This window comes from Narcine bancroftii, chromosome 3 (genome assembly GCF_036971445.1).
Source record: "Narcine bancroftii isolate sNarBan1 chromosome 3, sNarBan1.hap1, whole genome shotgun sequence".
Taxonomy (NCBI): domain Eukaryota; kingdom Metazoa; phylum Chordata; class Chondrichthyes; order Torpediniformes; family Narcinidae; genus Narcine; species Narcine bancroftii.
Window position 1 is genome coordinate 258280941 of NC_091471.1, and position 27177 is coordinate 258308117.

At 49.5% G+C, this 27177-nt stretch overlaps 1 protein-coding gene across 9 annotated transcripts in view; it reads right to left on the reverse strand.

The window, feature by feature from the left end:
• LOC138758574 (GEM-interacting protein-like) overlaps positions 1–27177 on the reverse strand; it is a 197261-nt gene that overhangs the window by 144345 nt on the left and 25739 nt on the right. For 5 of the 9 annotated variants that reach the window (XM_069927700.1, XM_069927701.1, XM_069927703.1 and 2 more), the window contains one exon: positions 17776–17922. The exons of 1 other annotated variant lie outside the window; for it this stretch is intronic. In XM_069927700.1, the coding sequence (XP_069783801.1) occupies positions 17776–17922 (147 nt within the window). Of the gene's footprint in view, positions 1–1002; positions 1270–17775; positions 17923–27177 lie in introns of those variants that run through there. 3 more of the 9 variants (XM_069927708.1, XM_069927706.1, XM_069927702.1) reach the window with 2 other exon arrangements.

The following is a 27177-nucleotide window of genomic DNA, read 5'->3' on the forward strand; positions in this document are numbered from 1 at the left end:
TGAACATAGTTGTGGGGATGACTTTAAGCTGCGTCTTAAAAAAGGAAGGACGGGCCATTGTATTTAGAGAGAGTGTTACCGAGTGAAAGACCACTATTCGTCCAAGGGTAGTAGAAATGACAGCTGGAACTGGGAGACTGTAAAGGTTTGGAAGGCTATGCTGCATTTGGGATACTGGACACCCAAGGGTGGGTCAGTGACTTTCAAGGAGGAGTATAGAGTGGGCAAGAGTCATTACATTGCCATTACCAATCACATTAAATCTGCTCCACTGAGAAAGCCAGTGGGAATTGCCTCAATGCTGGAGAAAATGGCCAATAACTTCATCAGATGTTCCACACTGGAAATGTGAGACCACTGCTTGGTCTTTTGGATGGGAAGTTAAACTAAGATTTCTCCCACTCTCTCCAACGGATCCACGCAGCTCTGAAGAGAAAGCAGGTACATTGTCACAGACCCAAGGATTAATCTAACTTGGAAAGGCAAGGGAATCCCTTTACAGAGAGAGGACGTGGACGACAACAATTAAAAAAAAATCTCTGCCAGGGATGAACTTCCCTAAAATGGCAAATGACAAATTAAAAAGCAGGGAAGGAAGCAAATGAGTCAGAAGTTCAATGATGTTGCAGTTTAACACCAAGTCCTATTTATTCTACAGCATTAATCCCTGTCCATTCTGACATTGCCATAATGGTAAAAGTCAATCAGTCATTCATTTAAATGGAAAATTAAGATATTGTGTAATAAGTGCCCCAGACAAAATAAAATACTTGGCTTGGGAAAGTTATTTACACTGTGTAGGAACCCAGGCGAGACAACCAAAATTTAGGTACATGTTCTACAACACAAAGACTGTCACAGGATGTGGTCAGTGAAACTTAAAATGGAGACAAAAAAATGTGAAAAAAGCTACAACTCACTGACAGCTTGCATCTTAATGAACAAAATCCTTTAAAAAAATTAATCTAAAATGCCCTGTAATTCGAGAGTGTTTTCATTTACCGTTCTCTTCCATGTCTCTGTGTCAGGAATGATTCCAATATCTTAATCGTCAGGAGCCCTCCGCTCTCCCACGTCAGCATCCAGTTCAGAAGAGGTCTTTAAAGGAAAATGACGGGGTGGTTGGGGGGAGAAGGAGGCTCAGAGGTTATACTCGTTGACAATTCTGGTCCTCTCCTGGGCATTAGTGCCTAGTTGTAGACTGCAGGGACTCTGGCCAAGTTACCCAGCAGCAGTCTCATCAGGGTCTGTGACATCAGCAGATCCGCAAAGCTTCTGCATTTCCTCTTTGTCAGCGTCGCAAGGTCTTACTCAATGTGGAGCCTTCGGTTCAACCCAGACTATGTCTTTCCTGTCTTGAAGGCAAGATACTGCTATCAAAAGAGGTTGGGTGTCTAGAGCAGAGTGTATCCGATTATCTCCTTGGTCTGTTCTCCTCTCCCTGCCATTTCCTGTATTCAGGTACCTGCCTGCTTTTTCCTCATAACTTGAAAAAGGGCTCAGGACTAAAATGTCAGGAAATATACCTTTACCGCCTGGACGCTGCAGGATCAGCTGAGTACTAGCATTTCTGTGTTTTTACAGAGGATTGTCAGAATGGCTGAGAATATCACTGGGACTTCCTTTTCCTCTATTGCTAACATTTATTGGGAGTATTACTTAAATAAGGCACAAAGAATTACTGAGGGCCCTTTCCATCCAGAACACAGTATCTTTGACCCACAAGGAGGTACAGGCACATCAAAATCAGGACTACCAGGCTGGGAAATAGCTTCTTCCCCCAGGCTGTGAGATTGATGAACAATGTCTTGTAACTAGGTAATCATTCCCAAAATATTGATAAATATTTATTTTACATTTTATCTGTGATTATTATATGCTTTGTGTGCACCATGGTCCCCAGGTATGCTGTATCATCTGGGTGTATATGTACAGTCAGGGCATAATAAACCAACTTCAAATTCTGGGCCAGTTCCCCACAATCCTCAATTTCCTCCTTACACATATTCCAAGGATCCGGCCTCCACTGCCTCTGGAGGTGACAATTCTCGAGGTTCATTGCCTTCTGATAGTAGTTTCTACACACCTCAGTTTTAAAAATAATTGGCCCTATAGCGGGCCAAGTGGCTGCACAGTTCCATGGGCTTTAGAAGAGGAGGCAAATTTAAATAAAAGGTTTTTTGCTGACTAATACTGTGTCTGGTGTATTCATTTACTAGCTCTACTGGAATAGTCGCTGCAATTGGTGACCCCAACTGCAAGATTCAGCCAAAGCTTGAATCCAGATTTAACATGGATGCCACAGCTGCAGTTAACTCAGTAGGAGTCCACCTGCCCCCTTTCAGGGCCCACCAGCCTTGAGTGTGGCCGAACCAGACTGAGGCCCGGTTCCTCCTTCGTGGAATAGCAGCTGAAGACATGAAGTTTTGGCACATCATCAGGGCACTGGACGCTGCTGCTGCAGCAGCTCAAGTAAGTGAATTTATTGGCCACCCCCGGCAGAAAACCAAATACATCAGGTTCTGGCGGAACCTCCTGGACACCCTGGAATTAACCAGGCATGAATGGGGCATGTGGCTTTTGAATATGGAGGGGCTGGGCAACAGGAATCCATCTGATGTAATGAATGAAATGCTTGTGTTAGCAAATGGTCATTCTAAATGCTTTCTTCTTGAGACCTTATTCCTGGCGAAGCTCCTGGGTCACGACTCCATACCAATAGCAAGCATAGATTTCAGCCATCCCCATGACGTGATCTGGGAGGCAGACAGACTCTACCACACACCAAGGTAAGAGTCTGCCCACGTGGCCTGCGCACCGCCTGTATCTGCAGTTCAAACAAAAAGGGACGGTCGTACCGACAGGCGCCAAGAATAGTGTTTTTACCACTGCCGGTGGAGGAAAAAAGCCCGTAGATGCGTTCCCCCGTGTGGCTACCAAGGCAGCAGTGGCAGGGCTGAAAGGGTGTCGGGCAACAACAGAGCCAGCTCCAGTAGTGGCTTCAGCAGCTGGTACTGGCCTCCTCTATCTTCATGATGAGGCTCATAAGCACAAATTTCTCATGGACACTAGCACTGAGATCAGTTTGCTCCCACCAACATACTTCAAAAAGGTGCACAAGTGACAGGGACTCGCCCTTCAAGCTGCAAACAGAACTTCCATCCCCAGCTTTGGCACGCGACGCATCACAAATAAGATTCGATAGGCAGCGTTCCATTGGAATTTCATTCTGGTTTCTGTCGCACAGCCCATCTTGGGTGCAGATTTCCTACGGGCCCATGACCTGCTGGTTGACGTTAAGCAAAAGAAGCTAGTCAACGCCACTACTTTCCATAGTCTTCGATAAGCAGGAAACAATGAGTCTCCCTATTCGGGGTGCATGCTCTACGCACTGACACCTATGCTGCCCTGCTCAACGAATTTCCCAGTATGTTCTCTCCTAAATTCAATTCCTCGAAAGGCGCGTCCCATTATATTGACATCTCGGGCCTGCTGACTTAAGCCAGGGCTCATTGTCTCCTGCAAGATAAACTTCAGCAGGCCAAGGCAGAATTTACTGCCATGGAGGATTTAGGTCTCATTCGGCGTTCCAAAGCCCGTGGCATCACCATTACAATTGATGCCCAAGAACACCGGTGAGTGGAGTGCTATGTAATATTTGGGAATGTTTTTGGGAGATAAATTGGTAAAATTAGAATAGATTATATACATACACTGTAAAACAGATCATATTTGAAATACTGAAGAATTCATATTCAGTGACTTTACAGAAACTACAGAGAATGCTATGCACATTTCACAAGTAGGTGCTAATTGAAATGATGTCATGAAATGAATGGACTGGAGACAGGTCATCTGTGTTGGACATTTTTACAAGACTTCTGACCTCTCTGCAAAGTTCTCACTCAAAGGTCATTGAGAGGTTTGTTTATCAAAAACAACAGATGGGACTATGTGGCTGGCAGTTGGAATCTCTGAAGGAGAAAGAGAGACAAAGCTGAAACAGTGTCAGCTAAGAGAAGCTTGTTGGAACTGAAACAGAAGCTCCAGAGTGGCGGATGGCTGGAAGTGCTATCTGTCTGATGTTTCTCTTGGAATAAGCGGAACAGAAAAGATCTCTGTGTTAGCCTGAAAGAAAGAGGTCATCATCTGGAGAACCCTGATGGGGGAAGTTTCATCAGCAAGACATTGAGGTGACTAATGGTAGTACCTCAGTTGTGGAAATCCTGGATCAACTCTCTCTGCAAACCTATATGAACCTTCTTGAGCAGTAAACATTTACTTTTCAAGTAAGTATAAGAGCTTGGAAGAATGATAAGTGAGAATGAACTGTGAACCAAAGAACTTTTCTTAAATTTACACATTCATTACATACACGTGCACTTAGAATTAGAAGAGGGTTAAGTTGGGTTAGTTAAGTTAATAGAGAAAAGTTAAAGTTTGATTCTGTTTTCATATTTAAAGATAATTAAAAACAACTTTTGTTTAAGTAACTACTTATCTTTGTGAATGTCTATTGCTGCTGGGTTTCGGGGTCCTTTGGGCTCATAACATGAGACCCTGCAGCGACTACTGCAGGCTCAACAATATAACTATGCCCGACAGATACCCTAGTCCGCACATACAGGATTTCCCTGCCTGCCTGCACAATTACAGAATCTTTTCCAATGTTAACCTCATCAAGGGATAGAATTAAATCCTAGTCCATCCAGTTGACATTCCCAAAACAACAATTATTACTCCTTTCAGGCTTTTTGACTTCCTCAGGTTGCCATTTGGGTTGAAGAATGCCATTCAAATGTTCCAGCAGCTTATGGACACTCACTCACCTGACCGGGGGACCTGGGTCACAGTGTACTGAGGAGTTGAGTACTCACCTTCAATATGGCATGGGGCTCCCATCATCTTTACTTTAAGACACACGCCCTGCAGGTGAGTTGTAGGCATGGGGTGATGCCACTTCTGGTCCCGGGTGTCAGGGCCGGAAGGTATTTAAAAGAGGAGGCTAATTTAAATAAAGGGACTTTGCTGACTAACACTGTGTCTGGTGTATTCATTTACTAGCTCTACTGGAGTAGTCACTACAGCCCCTTATTTAGTAGCAGAGATTCCGTGTTTGTGACTCTGACTATCTACCCTCTTCCTCCTCTCAGATGTTCCTAACATTTTTTAGTCGAAGGCCCACCTGATTTCAAGCACATAGCCCACTGGTGGCAATATCTGAGCAATATTTTCAAGTCAAAAGCAGCTCTGTAATCCAATTGAATACTTTGAAAGATCCACAGGAGACGTGTTGAGGCCCATTGGTTGAGAAGCCCTCTGTACCCTCCTTGTTTCTTATTCCCATTTCTTCCCCCCCTCCTCCACTCCCACTGACATTCACCTAACCCCAGCCAGCCCATGTTCCTGCACACCCTTTTGTTTGGGCCTCTGTCTATTTCTGATGAAGGGTTATATCCTGAAGGTTTGACCCTCCATTGCCACCAACAGATGCTGCGTGATCTGCTGAGTTCCTCCAGCAATTTGTGTGTTGCTCCATCTACCCTCAGGATCTTACATCTTGCAGGTCACCTCATCTAAATTCCAAGGAATGCAAACCCAACCTATCTAGCCTCTCTTGATAGGACAATCCTCTCATCTCAATAATTAGTCTGGAAAACATAATTTAGACTGCCTTATGTAGTCTTTACAACTGGAAGAAAAAGTCAAATAAAGACCAAAATGCCATTTTGGACTTGGAGTACACACTTGGGCAATAAATGATCAGATGTCCTATGCTCATATTGAGGCCAGCCCACATGGACAGCATCCCTTCACTTGTTGCAGCAATGCCTTTGGCTGCTTTCAACATCAAAACACGGCTTTAGTCTCTTTGGCTTGGCTTCGCGGACGAAGATTTATGGAGGGGGTAAAAAGTCCACGTCAGCTGCAGGCTCGTTTGTGGCTGACAAGTCCGATGCGGGACAGGCAGACATGTTTGCAGCAGTTGCAGGGGAAAATTGGTTGGTTGGGGTTGGGTGTTGGGTTTTTCCTCCTTTGCCTTTTGTCAGTGAGGTGGGCTCTGCGGTCTTCTTCAAAGGAGGTTGCTGCCCGCCAAACTGTGAGGCGCCAAGATGCACGGTTTGAGGCGTTATCAGCCCACTGGCGGTGGTCAATGTGGCAGGCACCAAGAGATTTCTTTAGGCAGTCCTTGTACCTTTTCTTTGGTGCACCTCTGTCACGGTGGCCAGTGGAGAGCTCGCCATATAACACGATCTTGGGAAGGCGATGGTCCTCCATTCTGGAGACGTGACCCATCCAGCGCAGCTGGATCTTCAGCAGCGTGGACTCGATGCTGTCGACCTCTGCCATCTCGAGTACTTCGACGTTAGGGATGAAAGCGCTCCAATGGATGTTGAGGATGGAGCGGAGACAACGCTGGTGGAAGCGTTCTAGGAGCCGTAGGTGGTGCCGGTAGAGGACCCATGATTCGGAGCCGAACAGGAGTGTGGGTATGACAACGGCTCTGTATACGCTTATCTTTGTGAGGTTTTTCAGTTGGTTGTTTTTCCAGACTCTTTTGTGTAGTCTTCCAAAGGCACTATTTGCCTTGGCGAGTCTGTTGTCTATCTCATTGTCGATCCTTGCATCTGATGAAATGGTGCAGCCGAGATAGGTAAACTGGTTGACCGTTTTGAGTTTTGTGTGCCCAATGGAGATGTGGGGGGGCTGGTAGTCATGGTGGGGAGCTGGCTGATGGAGGACCTCAGTTTTCTTCAGGCTGACTTCCAGGCCAAACATTTTGGCAGTTTCCGCAAAGCAGGACGTCAAGCGCTGAAGAGCTGGCTCTGAATGGGCAACTAAAGCGGCATCATCTGCAAAGAGTAGTTCACGGACAAGTTTCTCTTGTGTCTTGATGTGAGCTTGCAGGCGCCTCAGATTGAAGAGACTGCCATCAGTGTGGTACCGGATGTAAACAGCGTCTTCATTGTTGGGGTCTTTCATGGCTTGGTTCAGCATCATGCTGAAGAAGATTGAAAAGAGGGTTGGTGCGAGAACACAGCCTTGCTTCACGCCATTGTTAATGGAGAAGGGTTCAGAGAGCTCATTGCTGTATCTGACCCGAATGTTCCAGCATAACAACAAACTCCACCAAAGTAGACTCCCCATGTTGTAATAAAAATAATAATACTGGAAAGATTCAGCAAGTCTTGCCCCTTCACTCTGTCCTGGCCCACCTGGAGAATTACACCTCATACGCCAGGCTGCTCTTCATCATCTTCAGCTCAGTGTTTAATACGATCATTCTCCAGAGGCTGTCCTCGCTGGGCCTCTGTAACTGGATTCTTCACTCCCTATCAGGAAGACCACAGTCTTTTCAATTGGTAGCAGATCGTCGAACACCGTCACGCTGAGCACTGGTGCACCTCGGGGCTGTGAGCTCAGCCTGCTCCAGTTCACGCTATTGACCCACGACTGCATGGCCAGATCCAGCTTCAACAGTGTCATCAAGTTGGTAGATGACACAATAGTCGTCGGCCTCATCAGGCAGCAACAATGAGTCGCTCTACAGAGAAGAGGTGGAGAATCTTGTGATATAGTGCAAGAGTAGCAACCTGCATCTCAACATGGACAAGATGAAGGAGATAATCGGGGACTTCAGGAGGATCAGGGATGACCACCCTCCACTACACATCAACAACTCTGTAGTAGAGAGAGTGGAGAGAACCAAGTTCCTTAGAATCCACTTAAGACTATCAAGCAGTAACACTTACATCCACAGCAATGAAGTGTTTTGAAAGGCTGGTGTTGAATCATATCAGTTCCTGTCTGAGCAGCAACATGGATACATTCTAGTTTACCCATCTCACTGGCTCTAACAAACCCCTGGAACGTCTGGATAGCAAAGGCACATTCATCAGGAAGCTCTTTGTTGCAGGTCGGCATTTAACACCATCATCCCCTTAAAAACTGATCAGCAAACGCCAAGACCTGGGACTTTGGATCATGGATTTCCTCACCTCCAGACCACAATCAGTGAGGATTGGTAAGAATATCTCCTCCAGTACCAGAGCACCACAGAGGTGTGTTTTTAGCCCCTGCTCTACTCACTTGACACTATGCAGCTCAGTATGAAAATGACACCATCTACAAATTTGCTGACGATACCACGGTGGTGGGTTGTATAAAGGAAGGGGATGAGTCAGTGTACAGGATGGAGGTTGAAAATGTGACTGAATGGCAGAACAACAATAACCTTGCATTCAAAGTCACCAAAACTAAGGAGCCTATTGTTGACTTCAGGAAAGGAAAGCCAGAGGTTTACAATCCAGTGATCATTGGGGGATCAGAGGGGGAGTGGGTGAGAAAATTTAAATTCTTGGGCTTGACTATCTCGGAGGACCTTTCCTGGACCCCAATGCACTAATAGCGTCATGAAGAAAGCATGTCAGCATCTCTACTTCCTCAGGAGTTTACAGAGATTTGGTGTGAAATGCTGGCAAATGTCTACAGAGGTGTGGTGGAAAGTGTGCTGACCACCTGCTTCACGGTCTGGTACGGGGACACCAAAACTCCTGAGTGTAAAGCCCAGCAAAAGGTCCAAAACATCACAGGTAAAACCCTCCCCACTACTGAGAATCACTACAGGAAATGCTGCATCAGAGGACGGCAGCTATCAGCAAGACTCACACCACCGGGTTCAGGAACAACGGCTACCAGAGGACAGCAGCTATCAGCAAGACTCACACCACCGGGTTCAGGAACAACGGTTATCCCTCCACCATCAAACTCCTCAACCACAAACTCAATCAGAGATTCATTTAAGGACTCTTACTTGTGCACTTTATTGATTCTTTTGTTCTCTCTGTATCTTTTTCTTTGGCTTGGCTTCGCGGACGAAGATTTATGGAGGGGTAAATGTCCACGTCAGCTGCAGGCTCGTTTGTGGCTGACAAGTCCGATGCTGGACAGGCAGGCATGGTTGCAAGGGAAAATTGGTTGGTTGGGGTTGGGTGTTGGGTTTTTCCTCCTTTGTCTTTTGTCAGTGAGGTGGGCTCTGCGGTCTCTTCAAAGGATGTTGCTGCCCACCGAACTGTGAGGCGCCAAGATGCACAGTTTGAGGCGATATCAGTCCACTGGCGGTGGTCAATGTGGCAGGCACCAAGAGATTTCTTTACGCATTCCTTGTACCTCTTCTTTGGTGCACCTCTGACAGGATGGCCAGAGAAGAGCTCGCCATATAACACGATCTTGGGAAGGCAATGGTCCTCCATTCTGGAGACGTGACCTATCCAGCGCAGTTGGATCTTCAACAGCGTGGATTCGATGCTGTCAGCCTCTGCCATCTCGAGTACTTCGATGTTCGGGATGAAGTCGTTCCAATGAATGTTGAGGATGGAGCGGAGACAACGCTGGTGAAAGCGTTCTAGGAGCCGTAGGTGATGCCAGTAGAGGACCCATGATTTGGAGCCGACAGGAGTGTGGGTATGACAACGGCTCTGTATATGCTTATCTTTGTGAGGTTTTTCAGTTGGTTGTTTTTCCAGACTCTTTTGTGTAGTCTTCCAAAGGCGCTATTTGCCTTGGCGAGTCTGTTGTCTATCTCGTTGTCGATCCTTGCATCTGTTTAAATGGTGCAGCCGAGATAGGTAAACTGGTTGACCGTTTTGAGTTTTGTGTGCCCGATGGAGATGTGGGGGGGCTGGTAGTCATGGTGGGGAGCTGGCTGATGGAGGACCTCAGTTTTCTTCAGGCTGACTTCCAGGCCAAACATTTTGGCAGATTCCGCAAAACAGGACGTCAAGCGCTGAAGAGCTGGCTCTGAATGGGCAACTAAAGCGGCATCATCTGCAAAGAGTAGTTCACGGACAAGTTGCTCTTGTGTCTTGGTGTGAGCTTGCAGGCGCCTCAGATTGAAGAGACTGCCATCCGTGCGGTACCGGATGTAAACAGCATCTTCATTGTTGAGGTCTTTCATGGCTTGGTTCAGCATCATGCTGAAGAAGATTGAAAAGAGGGTTGGTGCGAGAACGCAGCCTTGCTTCACGCCATTGTTAATGGAAAAGGGTTCAGAGAGTTCATTGCTGTATCTGACCCGACCTTGTTGGTTTTCGTGCAGTTGGATAACCATGTTGAGGAAGTTTGGGGGGCATCCGAGGCGCTCTAGTATTTGCCAAAGCCCTTTCCTGCTCACGGTGTCGAAGGCTTTGGTGAGGTCAACAAAGGTGATGTAGTCCTTTGTTTTGTTCTCTGCACTTTTCTTGGAGCTGTCTGAGGGCAAAGACCATGTCAGTAGTTCCTTTGTTTGCGCGAAAGCCGCACTGTGATTCGGGGAGAACATTTTCGGCGACACTGGGTATTATTCTTTTAGTTGTTTATATGTGTACATTGAGTAGTTTATTTTTGCATTACCAATAAGTGATAATTCTGCCGTACCCACAAGAAAAAGAGTCTCAGGGTTGTATGTGATGTCATGTACGTTCTGACAATAAATCTGAAATCTGAAGAAGTGACCTATCGTGGAGACACATCTCCTCATTTGTCAGGAAGGCACAACAGTGATTGCCCTTCCTGAGAAGACTGAAGATGGCAAGGCTACTGGCCACCCTTATGTCAACTCTAGGAGCTCTGCTGAGAGTATCCTGGCTGGCTGCATCACAGTGGAATGTAGTTGCTGCAGAGAAATGGATCAGAAGTCAAACCACAGGACCATAAGAGTGGCAGAGAGGATCTCTGGAGTCTCCCTTCCCCCATCGACGTGATCTACTGAGTTCTTTGTCTGAAGAGGGTGTGAAAAATCATTGAGAACCCTTCCCCAACCCCACACACAGCATCTTTCAGCTGCTTCCATCGGGGGAAGAGATACAGGAGGATCAGAGCCAGCACCACCAGGCTGAAAAACAGCTTCTTCCTGTGAGAGACCAGTAACACTGAGATCAGTAACACTGATATTGCAATATGAACATGAAGAAAATAAAATAGATACATAAGTAAATGAATGAAGCCAATACAACCAACATGAGACATGGATATTAGAAGGCAGGAAGCTGACACTGTCTGAGTAAGATAAGAATCTCCTAGAGCAGCAAGTTCACTGAATGAAGGAGATAAGGACAGACAATTGAGAATAGAAGTAGAGTTAGTCTGAATGAGATAAGGGTCGCCAAGCCCCAGCTAGAATTAGCAAGGCTTGCATAAATAATTAGAAAACCTTAGACTGTATTAGCAAGTTATACATATATAATTAGTAAGCCATACACAGATTTTTCAAGTATGCATATTTAACTAGTAAACCCTAGACAAGATTAACGAACCCTGCCTATGAAGGGACTGTAGCCCTGAGAGTCGGAAAGGTGTGAATGGGGACAAGGGCAAGGTTGTGAATAAGGACAATGGGAATAATGGCATGAGAAGACACTGACAGGATACCCCCTGGTCCTCCAAGTATACTGAAACTGCACGTAGGCAGGAAGGATTGCCTATGCCAAACCCATCCAGGGGGCAGAAGAATTAAGGGGGAGGGTATTCTGATACTGAAATTTACTGTATAAAAGTTGGGTGAGCCCCAGTGTACGTGTGTATTCCCAGGGTAAGGGGAAGCACCCAACTTTGCATTGTTGTTGTAATAAATGTTCTTTGTTCTCAATATTTGTCTCGAGCAATTTCTTTAAAGGTACTTCTGTTTCTAACATTCCCACGGGCAGTGAGAATGCTGAACGATTGATGAATGGCTTATGTAAACCCACCGAGATTCTACTATTTATGAAACTGTGGCGACGCACATGCTTATAGCGGTGAACCGGCCCCACTTGTCACACGCAGTCGGTGGGGCAGCCACGGCAAGGCTGGTGTCACAGGACCATCTCTTCCGTTCCAGTCCAGAAGGTCGCATAAGAGTTTGCGACATCAGGATGCAAGAGCCGGGACATTAGGGGACGAGACCGAGATTGGGCTTAAAGGCTGCAGCACAGAATTCAAAATAAAGCAGTAGTGATGCTGGAGCTCACAGCCTCCTGTCTCAGTCTTGCTCACAACTCATTACATTGGAGACCCCAACGAGTCTCCACATCCTGAAGGCTCAACATAATGGAACAAGCAGCTCCAGGTGCCGTCCCATTGAAGCTGCCAATTTTCTGGACGAACAGGCCCCACACTTGGTTTGGCCGAGCAGAGGCCTAATTCCAGATCAAATAGATAACCTCCAATTCGACAAGATACTTCTACGTCGTCAGCTCGCTCGACCAGGAAGCCGTCTCACAAGTCGATCTCATTCAGGCGCCGTCAGAGGAAGGTAAATACATGGCTCCGAAACACCTCCTTGTGAGCACGTATGGCCTCTCATGACAAAAGGGAGCAGCCAAGCTCCTGCACTTGGATGGCCTAGGGGATAGGACCCCCCTCTGCCCTCATGGACGAGATGCTCACATTAGCGGAAGGGCACAAGCCCTGCCTCATGTTTGAGCAGGTGTTTCTCGAGCATATACCAGAGGACATCAGACTCCTGTTGGCTGACATGAACTTCAGCAACCTGCACAATGTGCGGACGTTTTATACCATTCGAAACGCGAAGCCATAGACTCCATCTACCATGTCACGTGGCCACCACCGAGGACAATGCCCAAATCTAGTCCATCACATGACCATGCCCCACCCTGGCAGAGGACAAGGAGGTCTGATCCCAAATGGTGTTTCTATGCTGCCACCCATGTTTATTCCCGGGAAACATTGAGGCCAGCCGCCGTTAGTGATTGCAGCAGTTGGCCAACCAAATAGCCTTCTCCACATCTGGGACAGCATCTCAGGCTGCAGGTTCCTTGTGGACATAGGGGTGGAGATTAGCATCATACATCCTACGGCGCTCAAGAAGTGCATGAGACCCCCCCCCCCATGGTCTTTCCCTTAAGGCTGCCAATAACACCGCAATCCGAACCTTTGGAAAAGGTTATCTCGGCGACAACACATTCCAATAATCCTTCACGCTTGCTTCAGTGGACAAACCCCTGTTCAGCACGGATTTCCTCTGGGTCCACTCCCTACTCATCGATCTCCAGGGCAGATGGCTAGTCCATGCTGAGACTTTCCACATGGCGCCCCTCGGCAAGTCCAATGAACTGTGAACTATCCACCCAGCTTACTTCTGTGGCGACCAAACGCGGCCAGTGCAGCCACCTCCCTCCATTCTGTGCCCACAGTTCATGGTAGCCATGGCCAAACATGGCGTCCAACACCATATTGCTGTTTCACCATTGAATTTATGTGCCCACCGCCTGGCCCCAGACAAACTCAACCTTGCCAAGGATGAGTTGGGCATTGTCCTTCGTTCCGATATCCCATGGCCTCACCTCTCCAATTGGTGCGGCAATTACAATGTCTCAACAGTGCAACGACACTGGATCACTATCCAATCCCCCATATCAAGGATTTTGCAACCATTCTCCACGGTACAAAGCTTTTCTCCAAAGTTGACCTAATCTGTGGATACCCAGTGCACCCATATGACATCCAAAAGACTCATCTTCACCCCATTCAGCCTGTTCAAATGCATGCCATTTGGTTTGAAAAATGCGGAGCAGACCTTTCAGCGTCTCATGGACGTGGTTGGCAGAGACTTGCCTTTCCTCTTCCTCGACGACATCCTGGAAGCCAGCAATTCACCTGAAGAGAACATGACACACCTCTGCCAGTAGTTCCCTCACCTCACACAGCTTGGCCTCACCATTAACCCAGAGAAGTGCCAGTTTGGCCTCGGAAATAGAATTCTTGGGCCCCAAAATTACCCCAGGTGGCACCACCCCTCTACAAGATAAAGTCGATGCCATGCCAAACTGACAAGACTAAAGGGCTTTCAGGAATTTGTGGGCATGGTGAATTTCTACCACAGGTTCATCCCTGCAGGAGCCAAAATTATGTTGACTCATTGAAGGAGCTGCAATGGACAGAGGAGGTACACAACATGTTCGAACAGACTAAAGATGCCATGGCCCACACTACAACGTTGGTACACCCACAGATGGATGCACTGATGGCCCTCACAGCTGACGCATCCAACATGGCCATGGGCACTGTCCTGGATCAGTTCGTTGATGACTCTTGGAGATCCTTCGCCTTTTTCAGTCAAAAACTGCAGCTGCCAGAATTGAAGTACAGTGCATTTGACCAGTAACTACTCGCCTTCTACCCAGCCATCTGCCACTTTCTGGAAGGATGTCTGTTCACTGTCTACACCAACCTGAAGCCACTTACCACTTACCTTCGCAAAGTCCTCCGTCCCGTGGTCTGCCTGATAATAGAGACACTTAGCTTACGTCTCTGAATTCACCACTGCTTTCCGACACCTATTTGCTGATAACTTTCCAAGCCTGCAGTCAATGCTATGACTACCACGATCTGGCTCGGCACAACAGGACGACCCCAAGACACTCAGCTTCAGAACGGCAATCACAGGGTTGCAGCTCCAGGACCTCCCGCTTGATGCCAATGGCACCACGCTCCTCTGAGGTTTCCACTGTCCATCCTGGCTCCCTCATCCCCGCCCAGTGGAAGAGAATGGCTTTTGACTTAATCCACGATTTATTGAACCCCTCCATCCACATGACAGTGTGGCTAGTATCTGCAAAATTTGCTTGGCACGTAAACAGGCCATGGAGTGGATGAAAAACTGCACAGACTGCCAGACGTCCAAGGTCCAGCAGCACACCAAGCACCAACTCCAACACTTTGATGCTCCAACCCGAAGGTTCCAACGTGTCCATCTTGACATAGTAGGACCCGTGCCCGTCTCCCAGTGATGGACTGATTTACTCACTGGCCAGAGGCCATACCCATCCCAGCTTTCCTCGCCACCTGAGTTTCCCATTTTGGTGTCCCAGCAGATGTTACAACCAACCAGGAAGCATAATTCACATCCACCATGTGGACACAACTCTCCAGACTCCTGGGCACCCAGCTGCACCCTCAAGCCAATGGGCTAGTCAAGCGCTTCCACCTCCACCTCAAATCGACATACCTCTGTAAGCCCAACTAGGTGGACAAGCTGTCCTGGCTTCTCCTGCCCATTTGCACAGTGCCCAAGGAAGACCTAGGGACCTCCTTGGCCGAACTAGTCTACGGAGAGGCCATCACAGTGCCTAGACAATTCCTCCCTCCAGCAACCAACGCTGGATGACATGGCCGTCATCCTCCAAAGGCTGGGAGACAAACCTGGCTCCCTTAAACTACCCCCACCCTCGCAACATGGTCAACCGCCCTGCAACTACCACCCCCTCCACACCTGATGTCCTTCTGTGAGTATGAGTTCGGGCAAAGAGGCGCAAACAGAGCTCCCCTTCAATGACCTTATGAGGGCCCATACAGGGTGCTACACAGAAATGCTTCAACGTTCGCCCTTGACATTGGGGAAAAGGAGGAGTTATTCATGCTGGACCATTTAAAACCAGCCCATCTGGACATGTCCCAGCTAGTGCAGGTTCCCACACCAGTGCATAGAGGTCAGTTGCCAACAGCACACCTCTCCCTCGACGCATCTAGAGACCATCGGTGCTGGTTCTGGGGGACGGGGGGGGGGGGGGGGTGGGAGTGTGTCGATGCACATGTTTGCCATGTTGAATCGGTCCCGCGTGTCACGCGCGATCAGCGGGGCAGCCGCGGAAAGGATGGTGTCACGGGACCATCCTTTCCAGTCAAGATGCCCTTGCATCCTCAGGACATTAGGGACGGGGCTGAGATCGGGCTTAAAGGGTGCAGCATGGAATTCAAATTAACTCAGACTCTTTGCTGAGCTCACTCAACACGCTACAAAATAATATTTATTTTATATGTACATCTTCTTCTCTTCTTTGGCTTGGCTTCGCGGACGAAGATTTATGGAGGGGTAATGTCCACGTCAGCTGCAGGCTTGTTTGTGGCTGACAAGTCCGATGCGGGACAGGCAGACACGGTTGCAAGGGAAAATTGGTTGGTTGGGGTTGGGTGTTAGGTTTTTCCTCCTTTATCTTTTGTCAGTGAGGTGGGCTCTGCGGTTTTCTTCAAAGGAGGTTGCTGCCCGCCGAACTGTGAGGTGCCAAGATGCACGGTTTGAGGCGATATCAGCCCACTGGCGGTGGTCAATGTGGGAGGCACCAAGAGATTTCTTTACGCAGTCCTTGTACCTCTTCTTTGGTGCACCTCTGTCTCGGTGGCCAGTGGAGAGCTCGCCATATAACATACATATAACATGTAACATACGTACTGGGTATGTATCATTTGTCTGCATGCGTGTAATGTCTGTTTATGAGTCTGCGTGTTTTGCACTGAGGACCGGAGAACACTGTTTTGTTGGGCTGTACTTGTACAATCAAATGACAATAAATTGGAGAAGCAGGGGTAATAATGTCACATCAAAGTGCTTTCATCCCCCATTAACCTGAAACATGAACTACATTTTTCTCTCCACAGATGCTGCATGACCAGCCGAGTAGTTCATACTCAAACTTAAAGCTGATGGCGCAGCTGAAGCTGCTGGAATGGCAGTGCTCTGGCAGGGTACAACCACCCAGTCAACTGCAGTCAGCTCTGCATGGGCTTTGAACTACACATTGAGGGAGCCAACAGTGGTTTTAGTTGAGATCCTGCGACCGTGAGCCTGCGCCGAAGATGGCGGCGCCTATTAATCAGCAGCTGCCACGAGGGGCTGCAGACTCTGGGGAAGCAGAAGGACTGAAACAGGGTAACAAAGGACAGGATGATCACCCACCCACCCCCCTGCCCCCCCCCCCCCACCATCTGAGAAGGAGAAGTGAAGGAGACAACCCATGAGACTGTGATCACAGAGGTGGACCAGTGAGGAGGCTCTGCAGTTGGCGATTCGAGGCAAGGAACCCACAGAAGCAGCAGGCTGCTAGAGACGACCGTCGGGGGACTCACGCCGGGCTATTAGAGATTGGCTCAAACTGGCCAGAGGAGGATCAGAACTAGGATATGAGGGGGTGCCAAAGGTACTGAAGGGTCTCGGACCATGTCAGAGGTTAGGATCTGGAGCTCACGTCGTCAATGGTTTGGACTGGACTCTATGCAGCTGCAGAAGCTCTGGAGGCAAATCTCTGGACCCTCGAAGGCTCGTGGTGGGGAGGGGGGGTGGGGAAGAGATCTCTTTTGCTTCTCTCTCTTCGACTGCAAGTCTGACTGTAAGAAATGTAAGAGGTGTTTAGGCAATTCCTGCCGGTAGTGAATCTGACCGCCTTGCATGAAATTCATGTAATACAACCCTATTTTATTACTATGACAATAATTTGAATCTTGTTCTCGAATCTTGAAACGTGCTGGAGAAACTCAACAGGTCCCACTGTGGACTTGGGAGGCAAAGATGTAATCAACTTTTCATTCTTGAGCCCTTCTTCAAGGTCCCTTGTTGAAGGCTAATGGCCCAAAACGTTGGTTATGTATCTTTAACCTCCTATAGACTGTGAGTCCAGCTGAGTTTCTCCAATTTGTGTAATAACTCCAATCACAGCATCTGCAGATGTTCTTGCTTCACTGCTGAGTATTTCTGGTTTTTATATACCTTTTCCTGCCTTTATGAGTGATATCAGCCAAGAAAGTGCTCAGGACATTCGTGCATTGATTAACTCCCCATCTCCCCCACACAAAAGATCGAGAAACTTAGATCCAAATCAACAATGAATTAAAACATAGAAATAGAAGTGGCCAGTTGTCCAGAGACCCCAGTTTATTGCACTTGGCCCTGGTCAAAAGCAGCCTGTATGGGCCCATTTTCCAGACCAGCTCCACGCAGCAGTGACCACCATCTACATTCCTTACCCTGCACCATGTGCACCATCATGGCTGCGGTCTCCAGGAGGATGTTGTCAGGATTCAATGATGGGTAGTGATTAATGGCAAGTCCCAGAGCCAACAGCATTGCCGACAGGCGTTCCTGGACCAGCTCGTGTTCCCCAGGAACATCTGCTGAGAGAGAAAGTGGTAGACACAGATTACTGGAAGCTGGCAGGGTAGGGAGAGCGAGGGGGCATAGTCTCAACCACTTCCAGCACCATTGTGAGGCTGATAATACAGTAGTGGGAAGCTTGGTGCATGCAGCAAACAGCTGAACAATTCTGCTAAGTGGGGGAACAGTCAGAAAGTGCTCAGCAAAGCCACCAACCACATCCTGGTATGTCTACAGAGGACAGAAAGGTTGGCAGGAGCCTGCAGCGAGCAAAGATTAAACTGTCAGCGTACTGTCATACACATTGCACAGATGCACTGAAACCGTCACTTGTGGCAGCCAAACAGATACACTACTTGTAAAGATAAAACCTAAAATCGTGAACTACCAAATATACTCATGTAAAAGTGGATCTCGTGTTAAAGTCGACCACTTATTTTTGGTCAAAAGATCTGCAATTTTTCCATATATCTCATGTAAAAGTTGACCCTAGTTCTTCACAGATAAAAGATCAACAATTGTGAGTAGACTCAAAATATAATCTGTATTTGACTCTGTATAAAATCACAAAATTCTACATTCCTAACAAAGATGAATTAAACCTCCATCTATAAACTGTTTCAATTCTATCTACATTTAAACACGACATCAACAACGGTGAATGATCAGATACAATTCTAGGTTTATATTGTATACTTTCAATCCTTCCTTGAAAATGAACTGAGAGCAAGAAAAAAAAATCAATTCTAGAATATGAATCAAACCAGGAAGAATAAAATGAATAATCTCTCTCTAGGGTTCAAAAGTCTTCAAATAGCCACCAAATTAAATTCTTCCATCAATATCAATAATTTTTTACCCATTTTAGTCTTTACCAAGGATTTTGTAGATCTATCTAAAATCAGATCTAAGCAACAATTAAAATCTTCACCAATTAATACATTTCCATCTATTTGTGCCAAATTGAGAAACACATCTGAAATAAATTTTTCATTATCAACATTAAGGACGTATCTATTCGTAAATATCTAAGATTCTGAATAAATCTGACAATTCACTAATACAAATCTACCAAAGGGATCAGTAAAAAACAACTGTAATTTAAAAGGTAAATTTTATTAATTAAAATAGCTACACCTCGAGCTTTAGAGTTGAACGATGAAGCTATAATCTGTCCTACCCATTCCTTTTTCAACTTTTGATGCTCTTTCCCTTTTAAATGAGATTCTTGTACAAAAGCAATATCTGCTTTCAATTTTTTTAAAAATATGGGACAAAATTGTCTTCCTTTTAATTGGATTATTGAGCCAGGTACTGATCAGCCATGATCATAATGAATGGCAGTGTAGGATTGAAGGGCCAATGGCTATACCTATGTTTCAAAGGGGAACCCCAGGAAGGCTACTGTGTACGTGGCCTCTGAACCTAAGCCCAGAGGTGCAGGCTCCCACCTCTCTGTGCTGCATGCTGCCGCCATCTTGCTGCGCCTAGTGGCGGGAACCACTACCGGAAGAGAAGCAACAGCAGGAACAATGACTGGCACCGCTACCGGAAGAGAAACAACAGCAGGAATGGCGGCCATCCTGTCACTCCTCGTGATCAATTCCTCCTCTCCAGCCTTCGGATCAAGTCAATGGCCTGAGGGGGTGCAATGCAGCCTCCAGAGTACTGGAACCAGTCATCTTCCACTAAATGAAACCCACCTGCTGAGTAACTTGCCGATGGAGGCTAGTGTGAACAGAGATCTGACGGACTGGCTTGACAGAGGGCTTTATAAATTCAGCAGTACAAATCAAAGGTTTACCCTATGGACTACTGCATCCATCTAGCGTCGCAATCATATTCAGCATGTAACTGTAAAAGGTGGGGGGGGGGGGGGGGGGGGGAAGTTTTGCAAGTTCCGAGTGTATGTATTGAAAGGTTTGAGTGCTTCTGTGTTGCTGGGCCTAGACTTCCTGTGTCACCTTAAAAACATGACCATGGAGTACTCAGCCCCACTCCCCCAATCACGGTGCAGAACAGAAGGTCCCAAAATCCAGACACTACATGTGGTCTCTCCACGCTGAATATCGAACCCCCTGCACAACTCCCCCCCCCGCCCCCACCCCGTTTCAGAACCTAACTTCTGTCTGTTGGCCAATAGCCACAAAGAGTAGGCAATACAGTGCAGGAGACAGAGAATTTATTAGAGCTGAAACACAGTGGCTGCTTAAGGAAAAAAAATAATTGAACCCAGAAACAGCCCAGGTGGTAGTCGTAAGAGGGGAAGAAAAGCCCAGGCTAGTGATTGACTATAGCCACACTATTAATCGCTCCACACTCCTGGACGCATACGCCCTCCCCCGAATCTTGGAAATGGTGAATGAAATTGCGCAGTACTAAGTCTATTCGACCCTCACCAGTTACCAATCCATTCCGACGACCGTCCCTACACCGCATTCAAGGCAGATGGACGGCTTTATCAGTTCTTGAGGGTCCCTTTCGGTATTACAAATGGGGTCTCAGTCTTCCAGAGGCAGATAATGAAATGATAGAAAGGGGCTACCTTCCCCTTTCTCAACAGCATCACCATTTGCTGACATAACCTAGAATACCACGACACCAATCTCCAGAAGTTTTGCCACACATCCAAATGCCTGAACCTCGCGTTCAATGCCAATAAGTGCATGTTCAGGACCAAATGCCTAGCCATCCTGGGATATGAGGTTATGAGGTAGAGAATGACCTCCCTATCCCAAGGACCATGAATGTGCTAAGGAGGTGCCTGGGATTCTTCTCATACTATGCCCATTACGATGACAATATCTGCCCCTCTTAAAATCCATCTCCTTCCCATTCTCGCCTGAAGCCCAGGCGGCTTTTAACTATGTCAGGAGCTACATCGCGAAAACCACCATGCATGAGGTGGACGAAAACACAATATTCCAGATGGAAAGCAATGCCTCCGACATAGCTCTGGCTGTGACCCTTAATCAGGCGGGCAGGCTGGTAGCTTTCTTTCCCCGCACCCTGCAAGGCCATGATCTCCAAAACCCATCTGTAGAGAAGGAGCTCAAGGTATTGTGGAGGCCACAGGCACTGGAGGCACTACCTGTGAGGCAATCCCATATCTTTGCCCTCAATTGCCTTATCTTGAGGAGGGCCATATTAATAAGGTGGGGAGATGCTGTCCCTCCCAATCACACTCAATGGTTATCTGACTTTGGGAAAAATTAGATGTTCCACGACTGAAATGAATCTGAACTTTGTTTCTTTATGTGGTTCTTTTCTCAATTATTTTCAAAATTTGTAAGATCAGTTAACTTTTGGTTTTATTACCCCATTTATCTTCCTTTTAATTATCAGGAAGTGGACTGTTTATATTTAGACAGTAGCCTCTGAAGGGAGAGAGCTGATAAATTAGCATAGTGTATTTTTTTTACTTCTTATCAATGTAATTTAGGTTATCATTATGAACCTATAATATTTACTTGATGAAACCCATACAAATATTGAAAAGAGAGATCAATGGGAAGAGTGTTGGAGGCAACATGGAGAGAAAGTGTTGGGGCAATCCCAGAACCTCATTGAGCCCAGCCTTCTGTGATCGGCTGTCCAGCAATTTCTGTGGGCAGCTGAATTTGAGGAGGGCGGTTTCACAGTGTTCCACCTTGTTGTCAGGACCAAGGAATTTAGTAAGGGTGAGAAAGATTGCATGGTATCTGGTGTTGTCCCACCGAGTGTCTCTTGGTCACATGGTGAAATCAAGTCCACCACACCTCTGGGTGCATTAAATCCTCTCTGTGATGTGCTCTTAGGTCTCTGTGAGCTGGGATCCCGATGATGACAACCCATATTTCATGGCATACGAGACCACATTTTTTTTCCACAAAATTAGCTCAAAAATATTGCCCAGTTCTAAGCTGTGAAGTTGAAAATGAGCAGGTCACCAGCTATTTGCACAGGCTCAAGTAGGCCGGGGGTGGTGCAGCGGTTGTCCAGGAAATGGGCCTGCAGCTTCATGGGCCACCTTCTGTCCGGTAGCCCATGTTTCTGGAGCCACTGCCGCTCACTTCCCCCCGTGAGAAGGCCAGCCATGGCACAACAGGCCAGCAGCGCAAGACCACCCAGAGCTGTCACTGCTGTTCACACCCTTGTGAGAAGGACAACCAAGGCTGCTACTGCTGCAGCACAAGAGGTTCAGGAAGAACCAAATTACCCGTAAATACACCAAAAAAATTTGTAATATTCAGTGCAGAAATGAGGGGGTGGGTGGGGTTCCGAGTTACCACAAGGTCATAAATGCCGTCAATTATAGTAACTGTCCCACTCACTTGCACTGAGGCTAACTCTCCCACACATTTTCACTCTCTGGGCCACTCTTCCGCTCCGCCGCGCTCCGAGGGCCGCTCCCCCGCGCTCCGAGGGCCGCACCCCCGCGCTCCGAGGGCCGCTCCCCCGCGCTCCGAGGGCCGCTCCCCCGCGCTCCGAGGGCCGCTCCCCCGCGCTCCGAGGGCCGCTCCCCCGCGCTCCGAGGGCCGCTCCCCCGCGCTCCGAGGGCCGCTCCCCCGCGCTCCGAGGGCCGCTCCCCCGCGCTCCGAGGGCCGCTCCCCCGCGCTCCGAGGGCCGCTCCCCCGCGCTCCGAGGGCCGCTCCCCCGCGCTCCGAGGGCCGCTCCCCCGCGCTCCGAGGGCCGCTCCCCCGCGCTCCGAGGGCCGCCTCCCCGCGCTCCGAGGGCCGCCCCCCCGCGCTCCGAGGGCCGCTCCCCCGCGCTCCGAGGGCCGCTCCCCCGCGCTCCGAGGGCCGCTCCCCCGCGCTCCGAGGGCCGCTCCCCCGCGCTCCGAGGGCCGCTCCCCCGCGCTCCGAGGGCCGCTCCCCCGCGCTCCGAGGGCCGCTCCCCCGCGCTCCGAGGGCCGCTCCCCCGCGCTCCGAGGGCCGCTCCGCCGCGCTCCGAGGGCCGCTCCGCCGCGCTCCGAGGGCCGCGCTCCCACTCCGCCGCGCTCCGAGGGCCGCGCTCCCACTCCGCCGCGCTCCGAGGGCCGCGCTCCCACTCCGCCGCGCTCCGAGGGCCGCGCTCCCACTCCGCCGCGCTCCGAGGGCCGCGCTCCCACTCCGCCGCGCTCCGAGGGCCGCGCTCCCACTCCGCCGCGCTCCGAGGGCCGCGCTCCCACTCCGCCGCGCTCCGAGGGCCGCGCTCCCACTCCGCCGCGCTCCGAGGGCCGCGCTCCCACTCCGCCGCGCTCCGAGGGCCGCGCTCCCACTCCGCCGCGCTCCGAGGGCCGCGCTCCCACTCCGCCGCGCTCCGAGGGCCGCGCTCCCACTCCGCCGCGCTCCGAGGGCCGCGCTCCCACTCCGCCGCGCTCCGAGGGCCGCGCTCCCACTCCGCCGCGCTCCGAGGGCCGCGCTCCCACTCCGCCGCGCTCCGAGGGCCGCGCTCCCACTCCGCCGCGCTCCGAGGGAATCTCTCCCACTCCGCCGCGCTCCGAGGGAATCTCTCCCACTCCGGCACGCTCCGAGGGAATCTCTCCCACTCAGCCGCGCTCCGAGGGAATCTCTCCCACTCAGCCGCGCTCCGAGGGAATCTCTCCCACTCAGCCGCGCTCCGAGGGAATCTCTCCCACTCAGCCGCGCTCCGAGGGAATCTCTCCCACTCAACAATAATCCAAGGGCAAATCTCCTGCAAATTTTCACTCTGAGGGCAAGACTTGCATTCACCTGCACACCAAGGGTAACTCTCCAAAATAGTGACACTCTGAGGGTGAATCTCCCATTCACCTACTGCACTCTGAGGGCAACTCTTCCACTCTCCTACACTCAGAAGATGTTACACAGATGTCATACAATGACAGACATATCCCACCAATACTGTAACCTAGTGTCACATCGTGACAAACCCGCCCCCACCAGCACTGTACCCTGGTGTTACACAGTTACAGACCTGTTCCCACCACTGCTGTAATCAGTGCCAGACCCAACCACTCCAGTACTAAACAACGGTTTATACAGTGACAGACCCATCTCCACCAGTCCAGTCTGGTTCTCAGGTGTTACACAGAGTCCCAGTACATTTTTAACACTGTGACAGACCCATCCCCACCTGTACTGTACAACAATGTTACACAGTGACAGACTTGTTCCCACCTCTACTGTACCCAGGTGTTACACAGTGACAGACCCATCCCCACTAGTATTGTATTTCAACATTACATAGTGACTTACCCATCACAAACACCACTGTACATCAGTGTTACACAGTGACAGACCTGTCCCCACCCTGGTTTTATACAGTGACAGATGCATCCATACCACTGTTGTACCCAAGTGTTACACAGTACCGACCCATCCCCACCAGACCGTAACCAGGTGTTACACGGTGACAGATGAGTCCCCACTAGTACACTGATGTGATACAGTGACAGATCCATCCCCATCAGTACTCTACCCAGGTGTTACACAGTGACAGACCCATTCCCACCAGTACTGTACACCAGTGATAGACATTGATAGACCCACCCCCATGTGTACCCTACCCAGGTGTTACAAAGTGAAAGACCCATCACCACCAGTATTGTAAACCGGTGTTACACTGTGACAGACCCGACTTCACCAGTATTGTATAATGGTGTTACACCATGACAGATCCATCCCCACTAATACTGTATCCTAGTGTTACATAGTGACAGGCTCGTCCACACCAATTCTATGTAATGGTGTTGCACAGAACGGTGACCCCTCCAGTACTGTACCCAAGTGTGACACAGTGACGGACGTGCCTACCAGTACTGTACCCCAATGTTACTTTGTGACAGATGCATCCATACCACTGCAGTACCCAGTTGTTACACAGTGATGGATCGTCCATACCAGAGCTACACTCCGGTGTTACACAGTTATGGATCCTCCCTACCAGGACTGTACCCCAGTGTTATTTAGTGACAGATCCTTCCCCACCACTGCTGTACCCAGGTGTTACACAGCGACAAAACGTCCCTACCAGTGCTGTACTCCGGTGCTACACAGTGAAAGACCGATCACTACCAGTAATGTACCCCGATGTTACTCAGTGACAGATCCCTCCAGACCACTGCTGTACTCAGGTGTTACACATTGACGGACCATCCCCACCACTGCTGTACCCAGGTGTTACACAGTGACGGACCGCCTCCACCACTGCTGTACCCAGGTGTTACACAGTGACAGACCCATCCCCAACAGCACTGTACCCTTATGTTACAGAGTGACAGACCTGTCCCGACCAGAACTGTACTCTGGTGTTATACAGTGACTGATCCATCCACACCACTATTGTACTTGGGTGTTAGATAGTGACAGACCTGTCCCCACCAGTTCTATAAAATTATGTTACACAGAACGGTGTTCCATCCAGTACTGTATCCAGATGTTACACAGTGACGACCCGTCCCAACCAGTACTGTACGCCAATGTTACTCAGTGACAGATTTGTCCACACCACTGCCATACCCAAGTGTTACACTGTGACAGACCTGTCCCCACCAGTTCTATATAATGGTGTGACACAGAACGGTGTCCCATCCAGTACTGTACCCAGATGTTACACAGTGAAGACCCATCCGTACCAATACTGTACGCCAATGTTACTCAGTGACAGACCCATTCCAACCACTGCTGCACCACGATGTTACTAATTGACAGGCAGTCCCCACCTCTGCTGTACCCAGGTGTTACACAGTGACGGACCCGTCCACACCACTGCTATACCCAGGTGTTACACAGTGTCGGACCCGACCCACCACTGCTATACCCAGATGTTACACAGTGACGGACCCGTCCCCACCACTGCTATACCCAGGTGTTACACAGTGACGGACCGTACCCACCACTGCTGTACCCAGGTGTTACACAGTGATGAACCCGTCCACACCACTGCTATACCCAGAAGTTACACAGTGACGGACCCATCCCCACCACTGCTGTACCCAGGTGTTACACAGTGACGGAACATCCCCACCACTGCTGTAGCCAGGATTTACATAATGTCGGACCCGTCCCCACCACTGCTATACCCAGGTGTTACACAGTGACGGACCCGTCCCCACCACTGCTGTACCCAGGATTTACACAGTGACGGACCCGACCCCACCACTGCTGTACCCAGGAGTTACACAGTGACGGACAGACCCCACCACTGCTGTACCCAGGAGTTACACAGTGACGGACCCATCCCCACCACTGCTGTACCCAGGTGTTACACAGTGACGGACCATCCCCACCACTGCTGTAGCCAGGATTTACATAATGTCGGACCCGTCCCCACCACTGCTATACCCAGGTGTTACACAGTGACGGACCCGACCCCACCACTGCTCTACCCAGGTGTTACACAGTGACGGACCCGTCCCCACCACTGCTGTACCCAGGATTTACACAGTGACGGACCCGACCCCACCACTGCTGTACCCAGGAGTTACACAGTGACGGACAGACCCCACCACTGCTGTACCCAGTAGTTACACAGTGACAGACCCGACCCCACCACTGCTGTACCCAGGAGTTACACAGTGACAGACCGACCCCACCACTGCTGTACCCAGGAGTTACACAGTGACAGACCGACCCCACCACTGCTGTACCCAGGAGTTACACAGTGACAGACCCGTCCCCACCACTGCTGTACCCAGGAGTTACACAGTGACAGACCCGACCCCTCCACTGCTGTACCCAGGAGTTACACAGTGACGGACCGACCCCACCACTGCTGTACCCAGGAGTTACACAGTTATAGTCCCGACCCCACCACTGCTGTACCCAGGATTTACACAGTGACCGACCCGTCCCCACCACTGCTCTACCCAGGTGTTACACAATGACGGACCCATCCACACCACTGCTGTACCCAGGTGTTACACAGTGACCGACCCGTCTCCACCACTGCTGTATCCAGGTGTTACACAGTGACGGACCCGTCCCCACCACTGCTGTATCCAGGTGTTACACAGTGACAGACCCGACCCCACCACTGCTGTACCCAGGATTTACACAGTGACGGACCCGACCCCACCACTGCTGTACCCAGGAGTTACACAGTGACGGACTGACCCCACCACTGCTGTACCCAGGAGTTACACAGTGACAGACCCGACCCCACCACTGCTGTACCCAGGAGTTACACAGTGACAGACTGACCCCACCACTGCTGTACCCAGGAGTTACACAGTGACAGACCCGTCCCCACCACTGCTGTACCCAGGATTTACACAGTGACGGACCCGTCCTCACCACTGCTCTACCCAAGAGTTACACAGTGACGGACCGTCC